The following is a 25355-nucleotide window of genomic DNA, read 5'->3' as shown; positions in this document are numbered from 1 at the left end:
CCACTAGGGGCAGCACCGGCAGGTAGCTTAGTCAGGAATAGCTATGACTAAGAATGATGACTATGACTATGAATAGCTATGAATAGGGGTCGGTACACAGGAGAAGCAATGTAGTTAGAGGATCAGCAGGTTGTGTAATCGGGAATGGCCAGAGGTCGGTACATAGTAGCAGTAGTATAATCTTGAACGAAGCAGCAGCTAAAAGGAGAGCTTGACAAAAGGCTGCGAGCTCAATAATCTCGCAAGGATGAAAGTGCAAAGCCAGTTTTAAGTAGGGTGTTCAATCAGGAGATTACAGTGTGAAGGCAAGTAGCTCAGGGTGGAGCCAATCAGTAAAGGGGGTTTTACACATAGCGATATCGCTAGCAATATCGCTATAACGTCACTGATTTTGTGACGTTATAGCGATATCGCTATGTGTGATACTTACCTCCGACCGGCTCCCCCGCTGTCCATCGCTGATCGCGCGAGAATGTCCGGCTCCATTTCTCGTTGGGCGCTTCCTGCTGGGCTTCCTGTGGCGCCGACGAGTGACATGTGGACGCGGGCGGGAGGACGTCTTCATCGCCGCGTCTGAAAGGTAAGTATCATCCGCTGGATCGCTGCTGCATCGCTGTGAGATCTGCCTGTGTGGCAGCTCACTAGCAACCATTTAGCGATGCACCAGCGATCCTGACTGCATCATATCGCTGGTTGGGATCGCTGGTGCATCGATAAATGTAAAAGGGCCTCAACTCATGGTGGAGCCAATCAGAAACAACACATGCACTAGTATCTGGTTTAGCAAGGAATTGTCCAGCGAGCTGAATAACTCATAGGGAAGAGATGACAACTGACGCACAAGAGCTGCTGGGTTCGTGTCCTGTCAATAGGACTATTTGAATGGGCAATCCATAGGACCAGCCTAATGGTGGTCCACGTTGCATCAGAGAACAGAGCATTTAATAATCCAGAAAATATAAGGGTTAGAATAATCTAGTACTTGGTTGCAGCAATATGTTATATGTTGATGTGGCCTCTAGGGGTCTCACTACTTTGATGTGTGTACTATAGAGTGTAAGAACTTGTTGGTTGGAATGTATCACAAGTCTCATGTAATAAATAAGCCTGGAGATATCCAAGGAGTGTGATCCTTGACCGGAAATACATAACAGAACACTGGTAGTGAAGGAATATATTGATTTGTACTAGTTTTTTTTTATATGTCTAGGCAATGGTTTAACCATTCCCAATATAGTTTTTGCTATTAGTGCTTTATCAATTACTATGAAAATGACAATATTATCAGCTTTTAGACCTATGTCTTATGCCCATTTTGATCCTTTAGGGCGTTTTGAGCTTTTTTAAAGTGTACCTGTCATTCAATATAACATTCTTAAACTGCAGATATCGCGTTATACTGGATGGTCATAGATTTGTATTGATGCAACTCTTTGAAATGGGACGTGGAGCATAAAGAGAAAAAATAGTCATAATACATCATGGGCTACCTGTATAATTCAAGGGGGTGATCCCAGACTCCTCCTGAGCCATGCCACTGAGATGTTACAATACAGCTCCAGTGGCATCCAACACATATGCTAGTAGAGATAAAACTGAGACCAGTCCCCTTCAGTTCACTGCACGGGCCCCAGATGCTGCGGGAGCTGCTTTGTAATTGCAGGACTGCATGACTCTGGATGGGATGAGGACCGCCCCTCTGACTATTTTCAGGTAGTACGCGCTATTTTATAACTCTACATTGTTTTTATAGTCCAAGAGACATCTTTAGATGGTTATAACTATCTTATAGCCATAGTTTAATACCAGTACATTTTATTATGCTATAGGTATATTGTGCCATTATATTACATAGCATTTTTGCAGGCATTATGATCAATGTCCCCATTGGGACTCACAATCTAATCTCCCTATCAGTATGTCTTTGGAGTGTGGTAGAGAACCTGAAAACCCAGAGGAAACCCACACAAACATGGGGAGAACATACAAACTTGGCAGATGTTGACTCGCTGCAAGTCAACAGTGCTAACCACAGAGCCGTTGACCATTTTATGATAATTAGGAAACAAATGAAAATAACGGTATTGGTAAAGCTTGTTCGTCAAGCAATTATTTAAATAATGTTTTATCTTCTATTGAAGACCAAAAAAACATGTCTGGTAGACCGTAACTGGCCAGTGATCGCATTTTCTGGACAGAATCTAAGGCTTCTTTGTACATTGTAATGTTTCCATGTCTTATATGATTAGATCCCAGACATGGCAGAGCTGCAGTCCCGCTTGTCATATGTCTCTTGTGTGCGGCAGCTTGAGATGGTGAAGCTCAGTGGCTACTGTGAATATCTGTCCCCTCCGGTGCAGCGCTTCTCCACCTCAGAATTCCGTCGCTTCCAGGAAGTATATGTAAGTCAGACACATTACAAATCTTTATAATCAATCCACTCTTAAGGTGAATTTTATAATGTAAACTGCATAAATTATTAAATATATCTCTTAAACCTGATAAGTCTGGTGTACTTACCTTGGAAATCCTTTGTAGAATCGCTGTATAATCCTGATATTAACATGAGCATTTTAAGATACCAGCTGAATGCGAATCTGGACTCCTAAAATGTTCATTTTGATATTAGACAGAGAAAGTTTCCAAAAGGACTATACAGCCATGTTGGCATGGATTTTCAAAGTAAGTACACCAACCACATCTGGTCTAAGAGATCTATTTTCAGATCATAATATGGAATTTGGTGAAATTTCCACTTTATAAAGTACCATAGTACGATTAGTATTTTAGTCCAAGACTACCCAGAAGTGTATCCGGATGTTTCCAGTACACAAAATAGCAAAAATCAGAAGTGACACAAGGTCCAGATTCACATTATCTTTGGACCACGTGTTTGTGGCTCCTTTGGTGCTTCTGGTTGAAGCCCTGAAAAACGGGACTGCCTAAAAAGATAAACACTGCTAGAATGGAAGGCAAGACTGAGCGCAAAGTGACATTTGCTTCATTATAGTGAAGGGCTTTTTTGGAATTCCATTTTTCAGGATTTCAGATGGCAAGCCTGATGGAGCCACAAATATGTGGCCCAAACATAATGTGAACATAGCCTAAGTCAGACATGAGAATGTTGGAAGCAGCCTTACAGCAGGACAGATCAAGAGACTATTCTTAGGTTGACACTTGGGCTACCTACTTTAACCTTAACCCCAGGAACGAGATATAGACTTTATTGATCACATATTTATGTTGAGGTGACCAGGGAAGTCCACAATAAATGGCCAGACAGCTATTACTGGCTGGGCAAAACCTAGCCAGGAAAGATCTAAATCCCAAAAGTGACCGGTGAATATCTGTTCCAGTAGTGATATCGGATGGCATCAGGCCAGAGCTGCAAGTTGATGGCAATGTATTGCTAAAGCAACAATATGCCTTAGATTACCTGGGTTGGGTCCTGCTGTTATGACTCATGACACAGGGGCGGACATATCATTGGTGCAACCTGGGCAGCCACACAGGGGCCCAAGAGGTAGAAAGGCCCCATTTCCACCTCCAAACCAGGTGGAATTGTGAATTATGAGGAGCTATTGGACTGCAATGGGCCCATAATACTGTTCTTGCACAGGGGCCCTCTTCTCTCTATCCACCCGCCAATACCATGATGAACCTGAAAGGTGCGCAGGGCGGTAATCATGGGAGATGGGCTGTGTTCCCACGCCCTCGCACGCCACAAATAAACAGTGTCCCAGTCCATTAGTGTCACTCTGTATACAATGCAGCGTTCTCACATTCAGGCCGCAGGCCTCTGCTGTCTCCACGATCCAGGAACAAGGAACAGCCACACAAATCAGGGTTTACTGGCTTCATAACAAACAGTTCAACTTTACTTAGCAGTCCCTATTCAACTTATGATACAGCACAGTACATTTCTATGTTCTCTGTATGTTCGCTTAATGGCTTCCTCAGCCTCTGAGATACCCTTTCCAGCTCCGCAGCTCTCATAAGACCTGTCCCATCCCCCTCACGTGTCTCTTTGTCCGACTTACACTTGTTGGAAGGGAATAAGGCACACTCTCTAGTGCACAGTTCTGGTCGTAGGCCTCAAATATTGCAGGGATGTCCACAGAAAACAGGAGCCGACGTTCTCATGCTGCCCAAACAGTGGGCACTTCTCGTGACCTCCAGCCTTCTGCCCTTGAATGCTGCTAACAATTTATTTATCTTGCAATTTAATCTCTCACCCCAAATTTACTGTGCTAACCAGGAAGTGCTCCCCTCCTTAACTGACCCTGCCCCATCCCAAACTGTGCTGGCCTCAAACATTTAACTGTATTTTAACCTGTCTGCCCCTGAAGTCTGTTGCTGGGTAAAATTCACCTTTCACCTACTTAACTATCACTATCTTCTAACCATATACACTGAACTATACTAATATGCCCACAACTGAATATTTCCCCCTTTCTAATGTAATCTATACACTCACTGGCCACTTTATTAGGTACACCATGCTAGTAAGGGGTTGGACCCCCTTTTGCCTTCAGAACTGCCTCAATTCTTCGTGGCAGAGATTCAACAAGGTGCTGGAAGCCTTCCTCAGAGATTTTGGACCATATTGACATGATGGCATCACACAGTTGGCGCAGATTTGTCGGCTGCACATCCCTGATGCGAATCTCCCGTTCCACCACATCCCAAAGATGCTCCATTGGATTGAGATCTGGTGACTGAGGAGGCCATTTGAGTACAGTAAACTCATTGTCATGTTCAAGAAACCAATCTGAGATGATTCGAGCTTTATGACATGGCGCATTATCCTGCTGAAAGTAGCCATCAGATGTTGGGTACATTGTGGTCATAAAGGGATGGACATGGTCAGCAACAATACTCAGGTAGGCTGTGGCGTTGCAACGATGCTCAATTGGTACCAAGGGGCCCAAAGAGTGCCCAGAAAAAATTCCCCACACCATGACACCACCACCACCAGCCTGAACCGTTGATACAAGGCAGGATGGATCCATGCTTTCATGTTGTTTACGCCAAATTCTGACCCTACCATCCGAATGTCGCAGCAGAAATCGAGACTCATCAGACCAGGCAACGTTTTTCCAATCTTCTACTGTCCAATTTCGATGAGCTTGTGCAAATTGTAGCCTCAGTTTCCTGTTCTTAGCTGAGAGGAGTGGTACCCAGTGTGGTCTTCTGCTGCTGTAGCCCATCTGCCTCAAAGTTCGACGCACTGTGCGTTCAGAGATGCTCTTCTGCCTACCTTGGTTGTAACGGGTGGCAATTTGAGTCACTGTTGCCTTTCTATCAGCTCGAACCAGTCTGCCCATTCTCCTCTGACCTCTGGCATCAACATGGCATTTCCGGCCACAGAACTGCCGCTCACTGGATTTTTTTTCTTTTTCGGACCATTCTCTGTAAACCCTAGAGATGGTTGTGTGTGAAAATCCCAGTAGATCAGCAGTTTCTGAAATTCTCAGACCAGCCCTTCTGGCACCAACAATCATGCCACGTTCAAAGGCACTCAAATCACCTTTCTTCCCCATACTGATGCTCGGTTTGAACTGCAGGAGATTGTCTTGACCATGTCTACATGCCTAAATGCACTGAGTTGCCGCAATGTGATTGGCTGATTAGAAATTAAGTCTTAACACACAGTTGGACAGGTGTACCTAATAAAGTGGCCAGTGAGTGTATGTCCTATGCTATACCTTAGACTAGTCTAGACTTTCCCTGCACACTATACATGAATAACATTATACATTAATAAAAAAAATCAAAATACATTACATTAGCTGCATCACTTAGTGCCTATAGAATTCTATGCAGATTCACATATCACTTTACTCTTACAATTCAATAAAACCATATCATGATACATATTCAAATACAGTTCTTGCAGATGCTGTCTTTCGGGGGAGATGCCTGTGACAGCTCCTGTCACACCCTTACAAATCCAGTTCCTGACACGCAGCCTTTTATTCTCCCATAAATAGCCTTATATGCCAGCATATATACGCAAGACCAATATTACACAGCTGATTATTAATTATTGCATTAGATGCCACCACATACAGTATATTCTTATATGAAAGTTCATGTTGTTCTATTACACTGCGATTCCCACTGTTGGGACTCCCTATGTGATAAAGGTAAATATGTCCCTTAGAAAAGTGCTGCTTCTAAAATAAACTCCTGCTATCAGTACTAATCATGAGGAATTTCCTGGATTTAAGGCTTATAATGAAGAAAAAGCTACTGATCAAAGTGCAGGGATCAACCATATGAATAAATTTTATTAATTACACAAAAAGACTGCACCATATAAAAACATCTAAAAGTCATGACACATGCAAAGCACACAAGGCTCATAATGGAGCCAACAAGACAAGTCCCATGGAGTTGTGAGTAATTACAGCGGCTCAGAAAAAGATGGTCATTTGAAAACATGTGAAACACTGAATAACCTGTAAAAGCATTATAAACAGTCCCCATCAGTTTCTCATTAATATGCAAAACGCATTAATACATCCATAAAGGGGATAACAGGTGTTCACAATAACATAGTTATATCCATACACAAGAGCCATATACAATCCAGGACAGAATGCAAGCAATCATATAAAAGGATTCAACGGCCTGAAAGAGAAATTGAGACATAATAGAGCCCACATAACTGGACATGAATTATGATGTCCCACCTGATAAAATTCACGCAGAAGCTATGGGACCCGCTTCAGTTTGCCTAAAAGGAGAATCGTTCGGCAAACGACACTGTCAATCTGGCACTGAAGTACATTTTGGATCATACAGATGAACGGCACTCATATGTCCGGATTCTTTTCATGGACTTTAGCTCAGCGTTCAATACCATTGATCCGAATTTACTTCATAAGAAAATGGTAGCTCTTGGAGTCCCTCTCAACTTATGCTTGTGGATTTATAACTTCCTGACAGCGAGGATACAGAGTGTAAAAGTTGGACCATTCACTTCGGACACCTCGGTCACAAACATCGGGGCACCTCAGGGGTGTGTTTTGTCCCCGTTACTGTTTTCTCTCTATACGAATGATTGCATCTCTTCAGCAGACTCAGTAAAAATCTTGAAATTTGCCGATGATATGACACTGATTGGTCTCATCAGGGGAAATGCTGAAGACTTGTATCGGAGTGAGGTGGAAAGAATATGTGACTGGTGTAAAGCCAATAATCTTGTACTCAACACTAAAAAACTTCTGAGATGGTTGTGGATTTTAGGAAAGATCAACATGAGATACTTCCAATCTACATCCATGACGAAGTGGTTCTTAGGGTCACAGAGACCAAATTCCTTGGTGTTATCATCTCTCATGATCTTAAATGGGGGAAAAACGTGGATGCTGTTATAAGAAAAGCACAACAGAGGATGTTCTTCCTGCGTCAGCTGAAAAGATATGGTTTGTCTAAGAATCTGCTGATCTTATTCTTTAATGCTGTCATCAGATCTGTGATTTGTTCCTCTCTGATAGTCTGGTATGGGGGAGCCACTGCGCATGACAAACTCCGCTTACAAAGGACTTTCAGAACAGCAGAGAGAATTATAGGTTCCCCCCTGCCTAAAATCCAGGATCTTTATGATAAGAGTATTCGATCCCACGCATTGAAAATTTCATCCGATCCCTCTCACCCGGGACACTCCTCATTCCAACTACTCCCTTCAGGACGTCGCTTCAGAGTCCCCAAATGCAGTACCAACCGCCATATGAACAGCTTCTATCCACTCTCTGTTCAACAATTAAATCGTCATGTGTAGACTATATACTGTATCTGTCTTGTTAGATGTTACTTGTTGTATCTGTTGTTATATATTATGTTGCCTCTTTGCCACAAAGAATTCCTTGTATATATGTAATATGTACTTGGCGATAATAATAAATTTGATTTGATTGAATTTGATTTGATTTGATAAATACCAAACAAATAGTACCCAACCTGAATCCTGCCTGCAATGTCCCTATAAAAAATCGCTCACATGGGGGGAGCTTGTGGAGTGCCCGACGCGTGTCGCCACCGCAAGGTGGCTTCGTCAGGGGCTGGAGAGTCAGTCTAATGAAGGTCCAATAAGTATATGCAATAATTAGCGAAAATAAATTGCAGCCGCGGCCGAATACCTGTGTAGCCGCAATCACTACAGAGGCCAGGACACACATTCAAGCCTGGAAACGAAGGTCAGTGACACACAATTCTTTCCGGGTCAGCAGTGTCTGACGTATCGGCTCCCCACTGCGCAGGCGCATGGTCAACGGTTGCCACAGTAGCAGGGAGAAGCGTTGCTAAATCATGCAAAGTGTCCAGTCTCCACTGCGCAGGCGCAAGGCCGAACGGTTGCCACAATGACAAACAGAGGAGTTAGTAAACTTAATGATCAGCAGTGCGCTAACGAGAAATATGCAAATTTATCCACAATGCGCATGCGCAGGGGAAATAGTTGTTGTGGGCACAGAGAAAACAGTGTTATTATTAAAGATAATCAGTACATAGTGCATAGATCATGCAAAAGTGTACAGTTTCCAATGCGCAGGCGCAAGACCAAATAGTTGCCACAGTAACAAACAACGAAGTTAATAAGTTCAAAGATCAACAGTGCGCAAGCGCAAAATATGCAAATTTGTCCATAGTGCGCGCGCGCAGGGGAAACAGTTGTCATAGACACGTAAGAGACATTTTAAAATAATCAATACATTGTCACAGATGCGGCGAAAAGTACCGTCGCAGCCAGTAACAACTGCAATGATCAAAATTGTCACATAACACCCATTGTGAACCGAGATAAGAGAAAGATCAGCATAATGAACATACATGTTCATAGGCTCCTAATGAAGCCAGAACGAGAGAGAATATATTGAGGTTCCAGAATATCAAAGTAACTTGCTGAGCGATAAATAGATGGTTGCCCACATGGCAAAATTAACCATATTATGCGAGCGCAGATAAGATGATTACAATAGAGCACAGAAGGATCATTATTAATAAAGGGGTGTTAACTAATAAGCCAATGAATCATCACGTATACAACAGGCAATTCCACCCATCGCAGGGGCTACCTGAAAGATTGACATATAGTCAGAGCATCATGCACAGCGTATATTGAACCAAGTCTACATGAACAATATGAGTGTTCATAGGCTCCTAATAGAGCCAAGGTATGACGAAATATCTTAGAGATCCAGGACATTATAGTGACAAACTTGGCCAGATAAATGGGCAAACAGGGCGCCTAAATGGCTCAGCGCCCTCCACCTGGAAAATAGTCGAATACATAAAAGCACCTATATGATCTTCATAATGTACATACTCAAAAGCGGGTATAGGTATCAAAGATATATATATTTAAAAAGTCAAGCCCAAAAAAAGATAGTGATAGCACCAAAAATGGTGAAGAACCATACCAATATATGGGGAGGTGAAATCCAATCAAAATGTTGTCAATTATGATTTTACACAATAAAGGGACATAGTATGTCCAAACCTCCCACCAGACTTATTCCATGATGCTAAATACATAGAATGTTGATGACGATCCAAGATGTAAATACGGTCGACACCAGCAATGCTGAAGATAACATAGGTGAAAAGATACCGTCATCAGATTTTATTCAAAAAGGGTGAGTATATAAATACCCCAAGTAGAGTCTAGCCCAAAGATAAAGTAAGACCCCACATGTCAACAAGTTCACACCCACATAAAGACAGGAGAGCAAACTGGGCTTGTTATACACCCTCAAATTCATACCATCATAAAAGGAGAAAAAGATAGATAGACAATTGGAGATCGCGCATGGTAACCATAGGAGAATTTTAGATGGTAATGATGACGAACAGCCATAAAGGTAATAATGGCTGTTGCCAAATAATCTGACTCCACAAGCTCCTCCCAATATTGCGATTAATAAAGTTGAAAAATGAAAAAATTCAATAACGCCGTCCACTCCACAAACTCCTCCCCATACCCAAACTTAACCTGGATGTAATACGCTAATAAGTAAAAGAAATTGACGCCAAATAAAAAGTCCAAGCACAAAATAATGGGTCCATGTCAGAGTGAAAGTCTCTAGAATGCTTGAATCTCTTCACATGTATTCCTGGAGGGATAATAGAAACCAAATCCAGTAGAGGAGATCCAAAGAGGCCTTGATCCAAAGAGTGACAAAAAGAAGGATGTATCCCAGCCACAGCACACAGACAAAACAAGTGGAGTTACAAGAGTGATCCAGGCTGTGCTGATCATACCCAAATAGATAGGAACCTAAAAGAAGAGCAAAAAGGGAGACATAACTATCTAGTTGGATCAAATTTGTTTGTAATAACCCGTAAATAATAACTCTTCGTTGAGTCCCAAAGGTGACCGACTGCAAAGGTCATAGATCCACCTGGATTCCCGTTTCAATAATTCCAACGAGATGTTGCCCCCTCTAATGTTGGTCTGTACTGTTTCCAAGCCCATAACCCTAATGCCAGTGCAACGTCCATTATGTTCACACAAAAAGTGCATGGCTACTGAGGTAAGGGGTTTACCTTTTTCACGATCCGTTCTTGCCGTATTGATATTGGAAAGATGTTGTTGAATCCTTTTTCGAAATTCCTGTGTAGTTTGTCCTACGTAGATTTTCGGACATGGACAGAATAATGCATACACAAGGTTTTTGGACCTACAATTAAAAAAGGTCTTAGAAGAAACAGGGAACTTCAAGGTTGGAACATTAACCCCTTCACTACCAACAGTTAAGTGGCAGATATTACATCTGCCACAAGCAAAAGTCCTCTCTCTGTGGCAACCGTTGACCATGCGCCTGCGCAGTGGGGAGCCGATACGTCAGACACTGCTGAACCGGAAAGAATTGTGTGTCACTGACCTCCGTTTCCAGGCTTGAATGTGTGTCCTGGCCTCTGTAGTGATTGCAGCTACACAGGTATTCGGCCTCGGCTGCAATTTATTTTCACTAATTATTGCATATACTTATTGGACCTTCAGTAGACTGACTCTCCAGCCCCTGACGAAGCCACCTTGCGGTGGCGACATATGTCGGGCACTCCACAAGCTCCCCCCATGTGAGCGATTTTTTTTATAGGGACATTGCGGGCAGGATTCAATTTAGCTACTATTTGTTTGGTATTTATGTCCAGTTATGTGGGCTCTATTACAGTCATATGTAAAAGTTTGGGCACCCCTATTAATGTTAACCTTTTTTCTTTATAACAATTTTGGTTTTTGCAACAGGTATTTCAGTTTCATATATCTAATAACTGATGGACTCAGTTATATTTCTGGATTCAAATGAGGTTTATGGTACTAACAGAAAATGTGCAATCTGCATTTAAACAAAATTTGACCGGTGCAAAAGTATGGGCACCCTTATCATTTTCTTGATTTGAACACTCCTAACTACTTTTTACTGACTTCCTGAAGCACTAAATTGGTTTTGTAACCTCATTGAGCTTTGAACTTCATAGCCAGGTGTATCAAATCATGAGAAAAGGTATTTAAGGTGGCCACTTGCAAGTAGTTCTCTTATTTGATTCTCCTATGAAGAGTGGCATCATGGGCTCCTCAAAACAACTCTCAAATGATCTGAAAACCAAGATTATTCCACATAGCTTTTCAGGGGAAGGATACAAAAAGTTGTCTCAGAGATTTAACCAGTCAGTTTCCACTGTGAGGAACATAGTAAGGAAATGGAAGAACACAGGTACAGTTCTTGTTAAGCCCAGAAGTGGCAGGCCAAGAAAAATATCAGAAAGGCAGAGAAGAAGAATGGTGAGAACAGTCAAGGACAATCCACAGACCACCTCCAAAGACCTGCAGCATCATCTTGCTGCAGATGGTGTCACTGTGCATCGGTCAACAATACAGCGCATGCATAACACCTTTTTGTATGACCAAACAACTCAATCTTTGTTTCATCAGTCCACAGGACCTTCTTCCAAAATGTAACTGGCTTGTCCAAATGTGCTTTTGCATACCTCAGGCGACTCTGTTTGTGGCGTGCTTGCAGAAACGGCTTCTTTCGCATCACTCTCCCATACAGCTTCTCCTTGTGCAAAGTGCGCTGTATTGTTGACCGATGCACAGTGACACCATCTGCAGCAAGATGATGCTGCAGGTCTTTGGAGGTGGTCTGTGGATTGTCCTTGACTGTTCTCACCATTCTTCTTCTCGGCCTTTCTGATATTTTTCTTGGCCTGCCACTTCTGGGCTTAACAAGAACTGTACCTGTGTTGTTCATTTCCTTACTATGTTCCTCACAGTGGAAACTGACTGGTTAAATCTCTGAGACAACTTTTTGTATCCTTCCCCTGAAAAGCTATGTTGAATAATCTTTGTTTTCAGATCATTTGAGAGTTGTTTTGAGGAGCCCATGATGCCACTCTTCATAGGAGAATCAAATAGGAGAACTACTTGCAAGTGGCCACTTTAAATACCTTTTCTCATGATTTGATACACCTGGCTATGAAGTTCAAAGCTCAATGAGGTTACAAAACCAATTTAGTGCTTCAGGAAGTCAGTAAAAAGTAGTTAGGAGTGTTCAAATCAAGAAAATGATAAGGGTGCCCATACTTTTGCACCAGTCAAATTTTGTTTAAATGCAGATTGCACATTTTCTGTTAGTACAATAAACCTCATTTGAATCCAGAAATATAACTGAGTCCATCAGTTATTAGATATATGAAACTGAAATACCTGTTGCAAAAACCAAAATTGTTATAACGAAAAAAGGTTAACATTAATAGGGGTGCCCAAACTTTTACATATGACTGTATGTCTCAATTTCTCTTTCAGGTCATTGAATCCTTTTATATGATTGCTTGCATTCTGTCCTGGATTGTATATGGCTCTTGTGTATGGATACAGTTGTGGCCAAAAGTATTGACACCCCTGCAATTCTGTCAGATAATACTCAGTTTCTTCCTGAAAATGATTGCAAACACAAATTCTTTGGTATTATTATCTTCATTTAATTTGTCTTAAATGAAAAAACACAAAAGAGAATTAAGCAAAAAGCAAAACATTGATCATTTCACACAAAACTCCAAACATGGGCCAGACAAAAGTATTGGCACCCTCAGCCTAATACTTGGTTGCTCAACCTTTAGCCAAAATAACTGCGACCAACCGCTTCCGGTAACCATCAATGAGTTTCTTACAATGCTCTGCTGGAATTTTAGACCATTCTTCTTTGGCAAACTGCTCCAGGTCCCTGATATTTGAAGGGTGCCTTCTCCAATCTGCCATTTTTAGATCTCTCCACAGGTGTTCTATGGGATTCAGGTCTGGACTCATTGCTGGCCACCTTAGAAGTCTCCAGTGCTTTCTCTCAAACCATTTTCTAGTGCTTTTTGAAGTGTTTGGGTCATTGTCCTGCTGGAAGACCCATGACCTCTGAGGGAGACCCAGCTTTCTCACACTGGGCCCTACATTATGCTGCAAAATTTGTTGGTAGACTTCAGACTTCATAATGCCATGCACACGGCCAAGCAGTCCAGTGCCAGAGGCAGCAAAGCAACCCCAAAACATCAGGGAACTCCGCCATGTTTGACTGTAGGGACCGTGTTTTTTTCTTTGAATGCCTCTTTTTTTCTCCTGTAAACTCTATGTTGATGCCTTTGCCCAAAAAGCTCTACTTTTGTCTCATCTGACCAGAGAACATTCTTCCATAACGTTTTAGGCTTTTTCAGGTAAGTTTTGGCAAACTCCAGCCTGGCTTTTTTATGTCTCGGGGTAAGAAGTGGGGTCTTCCTGGGTCTCCTACCATACAGTCCCTTTTCATTCAGACGCCGACGGATAGTACGGGTTGACACTGTTGTACCCTCAGACTGCAGGGCAGCTTGAACTTGTTTGGATGTTAGTCGAGGTTCTTTATCCAACATCCGCACAATCTTGCATTGAAATCTCTTGTCAATTTTTCTTTTCCGTCCACATCTAGGGAGGTTAGCCACAGTGCCATGGGCTTTAAACTTCTTGATGACACTGCGTACGGTAGACACAGGAACATTCTGGTCTTTGGAGATGGACTTGTAGCCTTGAGATTGCTCATGCTTCCTCACAATTTGGTTTCTCAAGTCCTCAGACAGTTCTTTGGTCTTCTTTCTTTTCTCCATGCTCAATGTGGTACACACAAGGACACAGGACAGAGGTTGAGTCACCTTTAATCCATGTCAACTGGCTGCAAGTGTGATTTAGTTATTGCCAACACCTGTTAGGTGCCACAGGTAAGTTACAGGTGCTGTTAATTACACAAATTAGAGAAGCATCACATGATTTTTCGAACAGTGCCAATACTTTTGTCCACCCTCTTTTTTATGTTTGGTGTGGAATTATATCCAATTTGGCTTTAGGACAATTCTTTTTGTATTTTTTCATTTAAGACAAATTAAATGAAGATAATAATAACAAAGAATTTGTGTTTGCAATCATTTTCAGGAAGAAACTGAGTATTATCTGACAGAATTGCAGGGGTGTCAATACTTTTGGCCACAACTGTATAACTATGTTATTGTGAACACCTGTTATCCCCTTTATACTCTTTGTGGATGTATTAATGCATTTTGCATATTAATGAGAAACTGATGGGGACTGTTTATAATGCTTTTACAGGTTATTCAGTGTTTCACATGTTTTCAAATGACCATCATTTTTTGAGCCGCTGTAATTACTCACACTCCATGGGACTTGTCTTGTTGTCTCCATTATGAGCCTTGTGTGCTTTGCATGTGTCATGACTTTTAAATGTTTTTATATGGTGCAGTCTTTTTGTGTAATTAATAAAAATGTATTTGTGTGGTTGATCCCTGCACTTTGATCAGTAGCTTTTTCTTCACTATAAGCCTTGGTTCCTGTTTATACTGATCGCAGGAGTATCCCCCTTTCTTTATCTAGTGGTGCCCTCCTGGGTTTCATATGTACATGAATTTCCTGGATTTATATCCTATAATTATTTCTATGTCACCCCTTAACTTCATGTAGAGTTGGACTGGCCCACAGAAGAAAAGGAGAATCCTCCAGTGGGCCCTTGAGCAGAAATGAACCACCACCAGGGCCGGACTGGCCATCTGGCAAGTCTGGCAAGCGCCAGATGGGTTGGTCCAGTCGTGGGCTGCATTGTCTGCTATGCTGTTAACCGTATCGGCGCCCTCAGGGTGCAGCTGAGATGAAGCATCAGGGGGGAGGAACAACATGGACCTATGTGCTTTCAAGTGTCAGGGCTGAATTACACTCCTAGTCCATCCCTGGCCACCACCCTCTCATATGAGCAGTACTTGGCACAATACACTTGATTTACTATGTGCAGACAAAAGCATCATCTTTTTTTATTCAGCAATCAACCCATTTATTGGCTATTGAACTTTGTGAATGAGGATAAGTTCATATTTCTATGTAGCTGAAAAGTGGGGCCCTGGAGTTGATGTTACTGGTGGGCCTGTGGTGCGCCAGTCCGACACTGTCTTCATATCACATTTCTTATATCTTCATCTGTCCTCAGTGTCTCATCTATTATGTACTACGCAGGATATTGGATACGACTACGGGAAGCTTATATTTACAGAGTGGCATCGAGGAGACGTCATTGTGAAGATGTTGCAAGACCACAGTGCCCCGGACTTAGATGACCGTCAGGAGGGTGGTGTAAGTGTGATGTCACTAATTCATATCACAGAGTACCTGCTAATTAGCTATATCCTCTGACTATGTGTTACAGTATAGCCTTGTGATGTCTTACATGGTTTCCCTCCCCATATCCCCATATATAGGTCGGCATGGTCCCAGGTTTCACCGATCTGGCTGAAATTGTGTCTCGCATTGAACCTACCAGCAGCCGATACATTCACCAAGGACCGCAAATGTCAGATGATCGAGACTATGTTCTACATTATGCAGGTACCTCTGCAAATATTGGGAATGCAGTATTCTCGGATGTCTCAGTTCTTTGTCATATAGCTTTTGATACTGAGATTTAGGCCTCATTCAGACGTACGATTTTTCCACCTACGAGAAAAATGGAAAGATTATTCTGATCAGACGTTGATCAGAGTGTGGTCCAATTGTCATCGAATTTTCTCATAAGTAGAGAAATAATGAAAAAAAAATTCTCCACGCTGACTGTCCATGAAAATCGGACCGCGCTCTTATGTCATCCTAGTGCAGTCCCGATTTTTTTCACTGACCCATTGACTTGCATCGCCGATTTTGATAAAAATCGGACATGTCTCCACGATTTTCGATCACGGACATGGAAATGGTCCCATAGACTATCACAGGTATGAGTGCTATCCCTGAAAATCATGGTTAGATCTTATACGCAAAAATTGGACATCGGAATGAGCCCATATGCTGCTGTTTGCAGAGTTTTTTGCACTGAACTGCTTTCGTTGTCTTTGTATGACTGACATAGACTTTGCAGTAGTAAGCATTCAAAATGGACTTGTTCTGACACTATACACCCATAAATGCTGGCCGTAGCTCATGCAAGATTCCATCAATCTTATTTTGATGGAACTTTCTATAAAATTCGTCTTTATTTTGTTAGAGGAATGTCTGCTAAGCGGAGACCAACCTGATAACACATTCAGAAGTGAAGCCTATGAGACAGTAAGCACTTTCATATTTATCTACAAATTTGTGGCAAGTTGTTCCCAAATTTTCACCAATTGACTATTTTTTGTTTTACTTATCAGGATGAAGAGAAGTCATTAAAGATCAAACAAGTTTTTGGATCTGGTCTTCCTCATTGCTAGAGTGGCCCTTACTCCAATCTAGAATTTTTGGGTCTTCAGATTACTGCTGGGGAGAATAAGAAATGCACAACTGGATGATTCCTAATTGTCTTTGACGATTGTGAGGAGTGTCTCTTTATTTATAGGCTTCATGAGTATAGGTGTTCTGTACATAAATTTAGGCGTTTCTTACGTGATAGAAAATGGCAAAATTTACAGCTGCATAATAAGAAAAAGACACTCCCTGTATCCACCCCGCGTAGTAGCACCCCTCATCAGTTTTTTGCTCTAGTTCTTTCATGAGAAGTGTCAAACCCTGAAGGCTTTTTCAGACGTTCGTGCCAATCGGCCTGCGCATAGACTTCGATGTAGGTGTCCCGACCCAATCGTTACAGCCTCATAGAAATACATGAAGCTGTCGTGCTCCGGTTGGCAGACCTATGGCCAGTCTGTTCATTGTGGTCAAAGACCGGACCGAAATCCTTGGACGTCTGCATGAGGCCTTACTGTGAGATTTGTCAGGCTTGATTCCTTCCTTACTCTAACTTTATGGAGTATGGATACATTTTTTGTTGTGATGTTTTTTCATTTTAGTATTTTTTTTCTAACTTTTCCAAGTTGCAATCTCCCCCATTTTCCGAAAATAAAATTGTGGGCTGGAGAACAAGCAACCTTCAGGAAATTCGGGAGGTTGCGATGTGGCCCAGGAGATCTGACGTTGCTTTCGGTAACATAGGAGGTATCGCCTTTTTGTGGGAGAATTGACTTATAGACATAACATTATGGGGTGGATTTATGGAAGCTGTCTATAAGAAAAACTATCTTTGCCCATAACTACCAATCACAGCATATGTTTCTTTTATTAAGAGCCCTACTTGAAATGAAAGCTTTGCTGTGATTGGCTGACATGCCCAACAAACAGTTTTTCTAATAGACAGTTTAATTCTATTGTCCCCATATGAGGAAATGAGGCAGATTTAACAAAATATCTAAAAGAAAAAACAACTTTTTTTGTCCACAGCAACCAATCAAAGAGTAGCTTTCATTTATTTAGAGCCCTACATTTTTACAGTTTGTTATATCTGTGCCATTTACTCATTTGGGGAGAATATCATGAAACTGTCTATACACTTCAGCCTCACACCATCCTGGGTGGAGGAGGGAACAGATAAGGATAAGTCAGGAGCATAGCAAGGCACGTGACCCCGGGGCATCCACCATCTGGGGTAATCCTGGGGACAGGTACATACTAGGGCGCCCCCTAGAGTGAGGGATAGGGAAGGAGCCACTTTCCCCCAGAAATCCTGCAACAGTACCATGACATTACATTAGAATACCATATCGTTTAAGTGGTTTGGGTGAGTGTATGTAGCAATTCACACTACAAAAAGATTACACAGCTATAATTATAAAAAAGGATGTCTCTATAGAGAGAAACTGGAAAAAATGAATGTCATATATTAAATGTGTTTATATTTTATATGGTGAATGTAAAAAAATGAAATGACTGAGTTTGTTTAACATTAAATTAAAGCATTAAATTTGCACAGACTAACTGCATCATATGAATATATACGAGACATGTTCAGCGTAATCATTGTATGGAGTTGGTGAATATGAAAATATTAGTTTTGCACAAATACTGTAAACTACACTACCGTTCAAAAGTTTAGGGTCACTTAGAAATTTCCTTATTTTTTAAAGAAAAGCACAGTTTTTTCCAATGAAGTGAATATTAAATGATTCAGAAATACACTATACATTTTTAATGTGGTAAATGACTATTCTAGCTGCAAACATCTGGTTTTTAATGCAATATGTTCATAGGTGTATAGAGGCTCATTTCCAACAATCATCACTCCAGTGTTCTTATGGTACTTTGTGTTTGCTAACTGTTTAAGAAGGCTAATGGGTGGTTAGAATACCCTTGAAAACCCTTGTCCAAGTATGTTAGCACAGCTGAAAACAGTTTGGCTGATTAGAGAAGTTATAAACCTGACCTTCCTTTAAGCTAGTTGAGAATCTGGAGCATTACATTTGTTGGTTCCATTAAACTCTCAAAATGGCCAGAAAAAAAGGACTTTCATGTGAAACTCGACAGTCTATTCTTGTTCTTAGAAATGAAGGCTATTCCATGCGAGAAATTGCCAAGAACTGAAGATTTCCTACAACGGTGTGTACTACTCCCTTCAGAGGAGAGCACAAACAGGCTCTAACCAGAGTAGAAAGAGAAGTGAGAGGCCCCGCTACACAACTGAGCAGCAAGACAAGTACATTAGAGTCTGTACTTTGAGAAGTCGACTCCTCACAGGTCCACAATGGGCAGCTTCATTAAATAGTTCACGCAAAACGCCAGTGTCAACGTCTATAGTGAAGAGGTGACTCCGGGATGCTGGTCTTCAGGGCAGAGTAGCAAAGAAAAAGCCATATCTGAGACAAGCTAATAAAAGGAAAAGATTAATATGGGCAAAAGAACACAGACATTGGACAGAGGAAGATTGGTAAAAAGTGTTATGGACAGACGAATCCAAGTTTGAGGTGTTTGGATCACAAAGAAGAACATTTGCAAGATGCAAAACGACTGAAAAGATGCTGGAAGAGTGCCTGACGCCATCTGTCAAGCATGGTGGAGGTAATGTGATGGTCTGGGGTTGCTTTGGTGCTGGTAAAGTGGGAGATTTGTACAAAGTAAAAGGGATTTTGACTAAGCAAGGCTGTCACTCTATTTTGCAATGCCATGCCATACCCTGTGGACAGCGCTTGATTGGAGCCAATTTCATCCTACAACAGGACAATGACACAAAACACAGCTACAAATTATGTAAGAACTATTTAGGGAAGAAGCAGGCAGCTGGTATTCTATCTGTAATGGAGTGGCCAGCGCAGTCACCAGATTTCAACCCCATTGAGCTGTTGTGGGAGCAGCTTGACCATATGGTACGCAAAAAGTGCCCATCAAGCCAAACCAACTTGTGGGAGGAGCTTCTGGAAGCATGGGGTGAAATTTCTCCAAATTACCTCAGCAAATTAACTGCTAGAATGCCAAAGGTCTGCAAAGCTGTAATTGCTGCAAAGGGAGCATTCTTTGACTAAAGCAAAGTTTGAAGGAGAAAATTACTATTTCAAATAAAAATCTTTTTTTCAAACCTTGTCAATGTCTGGAATAGATTTTAAATTCATTTGGCAACTCATTTGATTAATAAAAGAATGAGTTTTCATGGAAAACACAAAATTGTCTGGGGGACCCCAAACTTTGGAACGGTATTGTACATGAGAACATCATAGAAACTAATAAGATAGTAAGGTCTGAAGAAAAAGTGTAAACTCACCCCAGATCGCAAAAAACTGCTAGACCTCAAACCCTGTTTTCCCTTCCCTTTTTAACCCGCTTGCTTTAGTGATGAGTCTGACAGAGAATGAATGGAGTTGGGTGGTGTGTATCCACCCACCTCTCAAATTTAAATAGGGCCTCTAGAAAACCCACAACTGGAATCTGTTGGGGACAAATTCCCACCAATTGGCAAGTTATGACCGGGTGATAACTACAGATGAGCACATCTGCCACGATTAGAATTTGACAGTATGCAACCCCTCCCGCTGCCTTACAGTTCCGCTGCAGAAGCTCTCCGGCCAGTGCTAAGTGAGGCATCTTGCACTCAGCGATAAGCTTCTGCCACCGACTAGGCCTCAGACATCACAACGTCATAATGTCATGACACAAAATGAGAAGTCCCAATTAATGTCTTCAAAGGGCAATGTGCTTCATTACGTCATGGTGCGGGTCATCATGTCTGGGATTTTCTCGGTGTCGTGTGAAGATCGTAGTAGAAGACAAGAGAAGAAGAACTAAACACTCAAAGGCGGGCTGTAGCGACAGGATAGGATAGTGGTGAGGTGAGTGTATATTTTTTCCATTTTGATTTAAAAAAAAAATCAAATTCTGGAGAATTTGAATTTGTTTTTCAATTCACGGTGAATCCAGGTGAACAGATTTGGTTATATCTAGCGATAACTTCTAAAGATGTGAATAACCTTTTAAAACGTGTGTACCAGCTCTCCCAAAATGTACAGAAGGCTCCTGAAAGCATTGTCTCTTTCCAAGTATGCTGTAGAAGAAAGCTAGAATTAATAGGAAGGAATTTAGGTAGTTTCTGCTGTTTCAACTGAAGCATATTAATTACCATGTTCCGTTACACCAGAACCATGTAAAGTGTAACATGAGGATATTTAATGATGGGATTGTACGAGCCAGACCCACCGTAACCTATTATTAAATGCGATTATGAATGCAAATAAACAGTACAAATAATTTGATCCTAATTCGTAAGCTGCTTTTGGCTTTAATTTTGCCTGTATTTAATTGTGAAATTCAAAGGGCATATAAAAGGTGATGCAGCGGTGCTAGTAAAGTTGTTAAGAGGAATGGTTATCAGAAAATTACTTATTGTATATGTCAAGCTTTTATGCCATATGTTTTATGTATGTGTTTACATTTTTACATTATAGTTTACATTTTCACACAGGTCCCTACATATAATATTGGAGTGATTCTTCCTGTTAGGTAAAGACTTTTCAGCAGTCTTACAGGTGCTTCTCACAAAATTAGAATATTATTCTAATTCACTGAGATAATGACTTTTGGATTTTCATTGGCTGTAAGCCATAATCATCAACACTAACAGAAATAAACACTTGGAATAGATCACTCTGTGTGTAATGACTCTATATAATATATTAGTTTCACTTTTTGTATTGAAGAACTGAAATAAATTAACCTTTTGATGATATTCTAATTTTGTGAGATGCACCTGTATTTTCATTACAGACATGATTGCAAAGACAGATAACACCTGTATATACATTAAGCAAAACAACTTGGGTGAGGCATGTAGTATACGTGGTAAAATTAATGTAAAAAGTGGTAATACCTAATCAGCTAAACTAACACATATACCTGCCAGACTCTATGGAGCAAAAGAGACCATTCGGAAATATATAAATGCCAAAACGAAAGAAACCAAACTGTTTGGTCATCACTCATGCCATTGTGATCAAGCTAAAAAACCTTTATTGAATGTATGGTTAGTATAATGGTTGCACGTCTGTATATACAATCACCCTGACGAAGGTCTACACCAAAACGCGCGTCGGGGTGGACACAACATGCACTTAACTGCACCTTACAGGTAGCTTATGTACAGGCATTTAACACGATGTATGTGTACTACGCTGCATACTCTTATCATCATTACTGCCCTCTAATGTCAGATTTCATCCAAAATAATCATGCCCATTATTAGGGAACTACCTTGTCTATTAAGGGCATTGCTGTTATAACAATACGGGGTTTGTCCGGTCTGCACATTTTCTCATGAATATTTTGTAACGATACATGCTATTGTAATTTTCTCACACATACCTTGTTTGTTACCTTTTGACTTTTTTTGTCCGGTTAGAACTATCTTTTGTTTTATACATGTGCTTTAGGTCAGGGTTCTCCAACTCCTGTCCTCAAGGCCCACCAACAGATCATGTTTTCAGGATTTCCTTAGTATTGCTCAGGTGATAATTGCTTCACCTGTGCAGTACAAAGGAATCCTGAAAACATGATCTGTTGGTGGGCCTTGAGGACAGGAGTTGGGGAACCCTGCTTTAGGTGATCAATTGTATATACTCTTGTGCTGTGTGTGCAACTGTATTCAGCAGTGCAACTATTGTACTTACCATACATTCAATATAGTTTTTTTTAATCATGATTACAATGGCACGAGTGATGACCAAACAGTTTAGTTTCTTTCGTTTTGGCACCTCATATATAGTAGATACCACAGAATTACAATGTTCACAACGGGTGATGTCCATATTGATGTCAAAAGCTTTAAAAAAAGTGAAAAAAAATGTAGATGGGGTGAGGAGGGAGTAAGTATTCTCAAGAAGTATAAATATTCTCAATGAATATTAACTATGAAATGTTAGATGACATACAACATAGATGGACCTCTGTGTCTCAATATATTGAGAGCTGGTCTCTGGGCCCATGTTTTTTTTTTTTTTTTAAATTGTTGTGGAGGTCTGGGGGGGGCAGGGAAAATGTTGAAATGGATGGAAAAAGTGATGAATGGAAGGAGAACAGCATGGGTAAGACTCCTGAGAGCATCTCTGACTCCCAGATCGCTGCTGAGAACAATGATTTACACTTTTATTCCACTTTACTAAGGATTGACAATAAGACATTCAAAATCGAAGAGAAATTGGAGTTTTCAGGAAAAAAGTTTTATGAAACTTTCCTTCATATATAATGACTTGTATATAAGACAAAATGTAAAAATGTATTTTAAAAAAATTAATATTCTATAAAAAAATTGGAAATTTCAATGTAATTTATGAAGGAAGCAAGCAAGAACTACCAAAAATTGGGTGGAAGAGGGACTCAGATTTCAAATGTCATGTTGTGTTACTCCTAGACTCATAAGAGCTCTTCACTAAGTGGAAAGCTTGCCAATATTTACAAGCAGGGTCATCAAGACACCCTTCAAAGCACCAACCATATTGCCTCATTCAGATATTGCGATAAAAGTGAAATTGTGGTACTCCTACACTCATAAAGCCAGAAAAAAATTAGGAGAGTCATCCATTAGCTCTTGAAGGCACCACATGTAATGCCTCATAAAAAAATTAAACTGTAGTTGATGTACTCCTCCACTCTTAAAGGCTTTGCTCAAAGTGCAAAGCAAGTAAAAAAATTATAAGGAGGGTCATCCATACATCCTTGAAGGCATCAACTGGAGGACCTCATTCAAATATTAAGCATTAAAAACACTTTATGTACTGCTGTCATTTGGTGGTGTTGAAAAGTGGGAGCTAATCAAGGCTTTCTTCCTTTTTTTCAGAGTTAGTCTGTCAGCATATTTGTTAACCTGCGAAAGCGCCTGTCTGTTATGACCCCTCAAGTGGCACTAAAGTCCAGCTCCGAGAAGATGCTAGTGGCAGGGCAGCACAACATCTCCAAGGCATAGAGAGACAGCTCATGCCAGGAGTCCAGCTTTCAGACCCAATAGTTGAAAGTCATAGAGAAATTAGGGAATATGCTGGTTTGGTCGGCCAGGTTTTGCTTGACCATTTTTAAAAACTTTTCCTTCCTTGTCTAAAATACCCGGTCTTCAGGCCCTTGATGCTGGGATGGTGTCATAAAATTTGCCCAGGCCATTGACGGTGTACCCCTGCCTCTGCTGTGTGTCTCCCTCGCTTCTCTTCCTTTGTTGGGCAAGGAAGCTTGCACCCTGCCACTAACGTCTGGAATTCTTTCAATATATTTTCCTCAATGGCCTTCTGGTGTAGCACCATTTTAGAAGACCTCTCCGCCTTAGGAAGGAGAGATGTCAAGTTCTCCTTGTAGCGTTGGTCTACCATGGTGAACAACCAGTACTCTTAATTGGTCAATATAAATATAACACAAGGGTTGCAGGAAAGGCAGTGGTGTCAAGCTATCTATAGCCAACCCTTCCCTATCTCCACCACGATGACGACTCTCTATGTCTTTCTCCTCTTCCCTCTCTTTTGCCTTCTCAGCCATTCGACATAGGAAAGATGGGATGAAGGTTTTGTGGGTACAAGCCTCTGTTGTGATAGCAACCAGCTCCTGTTCCTTCCCTTCATCTTAGCCTCCACCTCCTCATTGTTCCGCAATCCACGCTGAAGCGATAAGATGAGACTGGCCTGGGTAGTATCTTCCTGTCTCATGTCTTCCTCCATCTCCACCTGGTCCACATGTATAGTTTCATGTTTAATAGTGAGCACTGACTGTTTAAGTAGGCACAGAAGTGGGAACGTTGCACTAACTAAGATGTCATGGCCCTCACCATCTTCGTGGAGTCCTCAAAGTCTTGTAGAACTACACAAATGTCAGACATCCATACCCTATCTTCAGTTAGGTGTGGAGGCTGACCAGAATACAGATGGGCATGTTGGAACTGGCATTCAACAACTGGCCTCTGCTGCTCACAAAGCCTTGCCAGCATGTGCAGCATGACGTTCCAGCGCATGGTGAAATCGCACACCAATCTGTGAGCTGGCACTTGCTTGCGCTGCTGCTGCAGCACTGCCAGAGCGGCGGCAGCTGTAACTGACTTGCGGAAGTAGACGTTGAAGTGGCCTACCTTGACCTTGCTCTGGCAAATCTGGGTAGGTTTTCAGAAACTGCTGAACTACCAAGTTGAGCACGTGTTCCAAGCATAGTACATGTGTAAGCTTGCCAAGCTTCACAGCCACCACCAGATTTTGCCCATTATCACACAGGACTATGCCTGTGTAAGGGGGTGAAGCACCGAAGGAGCCGAGGGGAAGTTGCCTTCCTGGCTCTGTGCCCGGGACCATCGAGCAGGGCGTTAGGTTCCCCGGGGGATGCTTTAGGAGACTGCTCAGTGTTCAGGAACAGGAAGAGGTCAGGACTGAGAGCGGGAGATCTGCCCACGCTTCCAGCAGAGCAGCGCAGACAGGTGAAGCAGGAGGACGCTGACGCAGGGGCAGAGAGGAGACGGGTGCAGTGCCTGGAGACTGAGAGACCGCAGACACGGGCAAAGGGCAGTGAGTACTTGAAGCCTGGCACCGCA

At 41.6% G+C, this 25355-nt stretch overlaps 1 protein-coding gene across 4 annotated transcripts in view; it reads left to right on the top strand.

Moving 5' to 3' along the window:
• Nucleotides 1–18297, top strand: part of LOC141100346 (patatin-like phospholipase domain-containing protein 6) — a 91301-nt gene extending 73004 nt beyond the window's left edge. For all 4 annotated transcript variants that reach the window (XM_073588762.1, XM_073588763.1, XM_073588764.1 and 1 more), the window contains 5 exons: nucleotides 2250–2402; nucleotides 15542–15658; nucleotides 15784–15910; nucleotides 16560–16621; nucleotides 16708–18297. In XM_073588762.1, coding sequence (XP_073444863.1) covers nucleotides 2250–2402; nucleotides 15542–15658; nucleotides 15784–15910; nucleotides 16560–16621; nucleotides 16708–16767 — 519 coding nt within the window. In that variant the 3' untranslated portion in view covers nucleotides 16768–18297. The remainder of the gene's footprint in view (nucleotides 1–2249; nucleotides 2403–15541; nucleotides 15659–15783; nucleotides 15911–16559; nucleotides 16622–16707) is intronic.
• Nucleotides 18298–25355: the final 7058 nt, after the last annotated feature.

This window comes from Dendrobates tinctorius, unplaced genomic scaffold (assembly GCF_039654945.1).
Source record: "Dendrobates tinctorius isolate UK_male_01 unplaced genomic scaffold, ASM3965494v1 ptg000104l, whole genome shotgun sequence".
Classification (NCBI taxonomy): Eukaryota; Metazoa; Chordata; class Amphibia; order Anura; family Dendrobatidae; genus Dendrobates; species Dendrobates tinctorius.
Note: the sequence above shows the minus strand (reverse complement) of the source record. Positions and strands in the feature narration are given on the sequence as shown.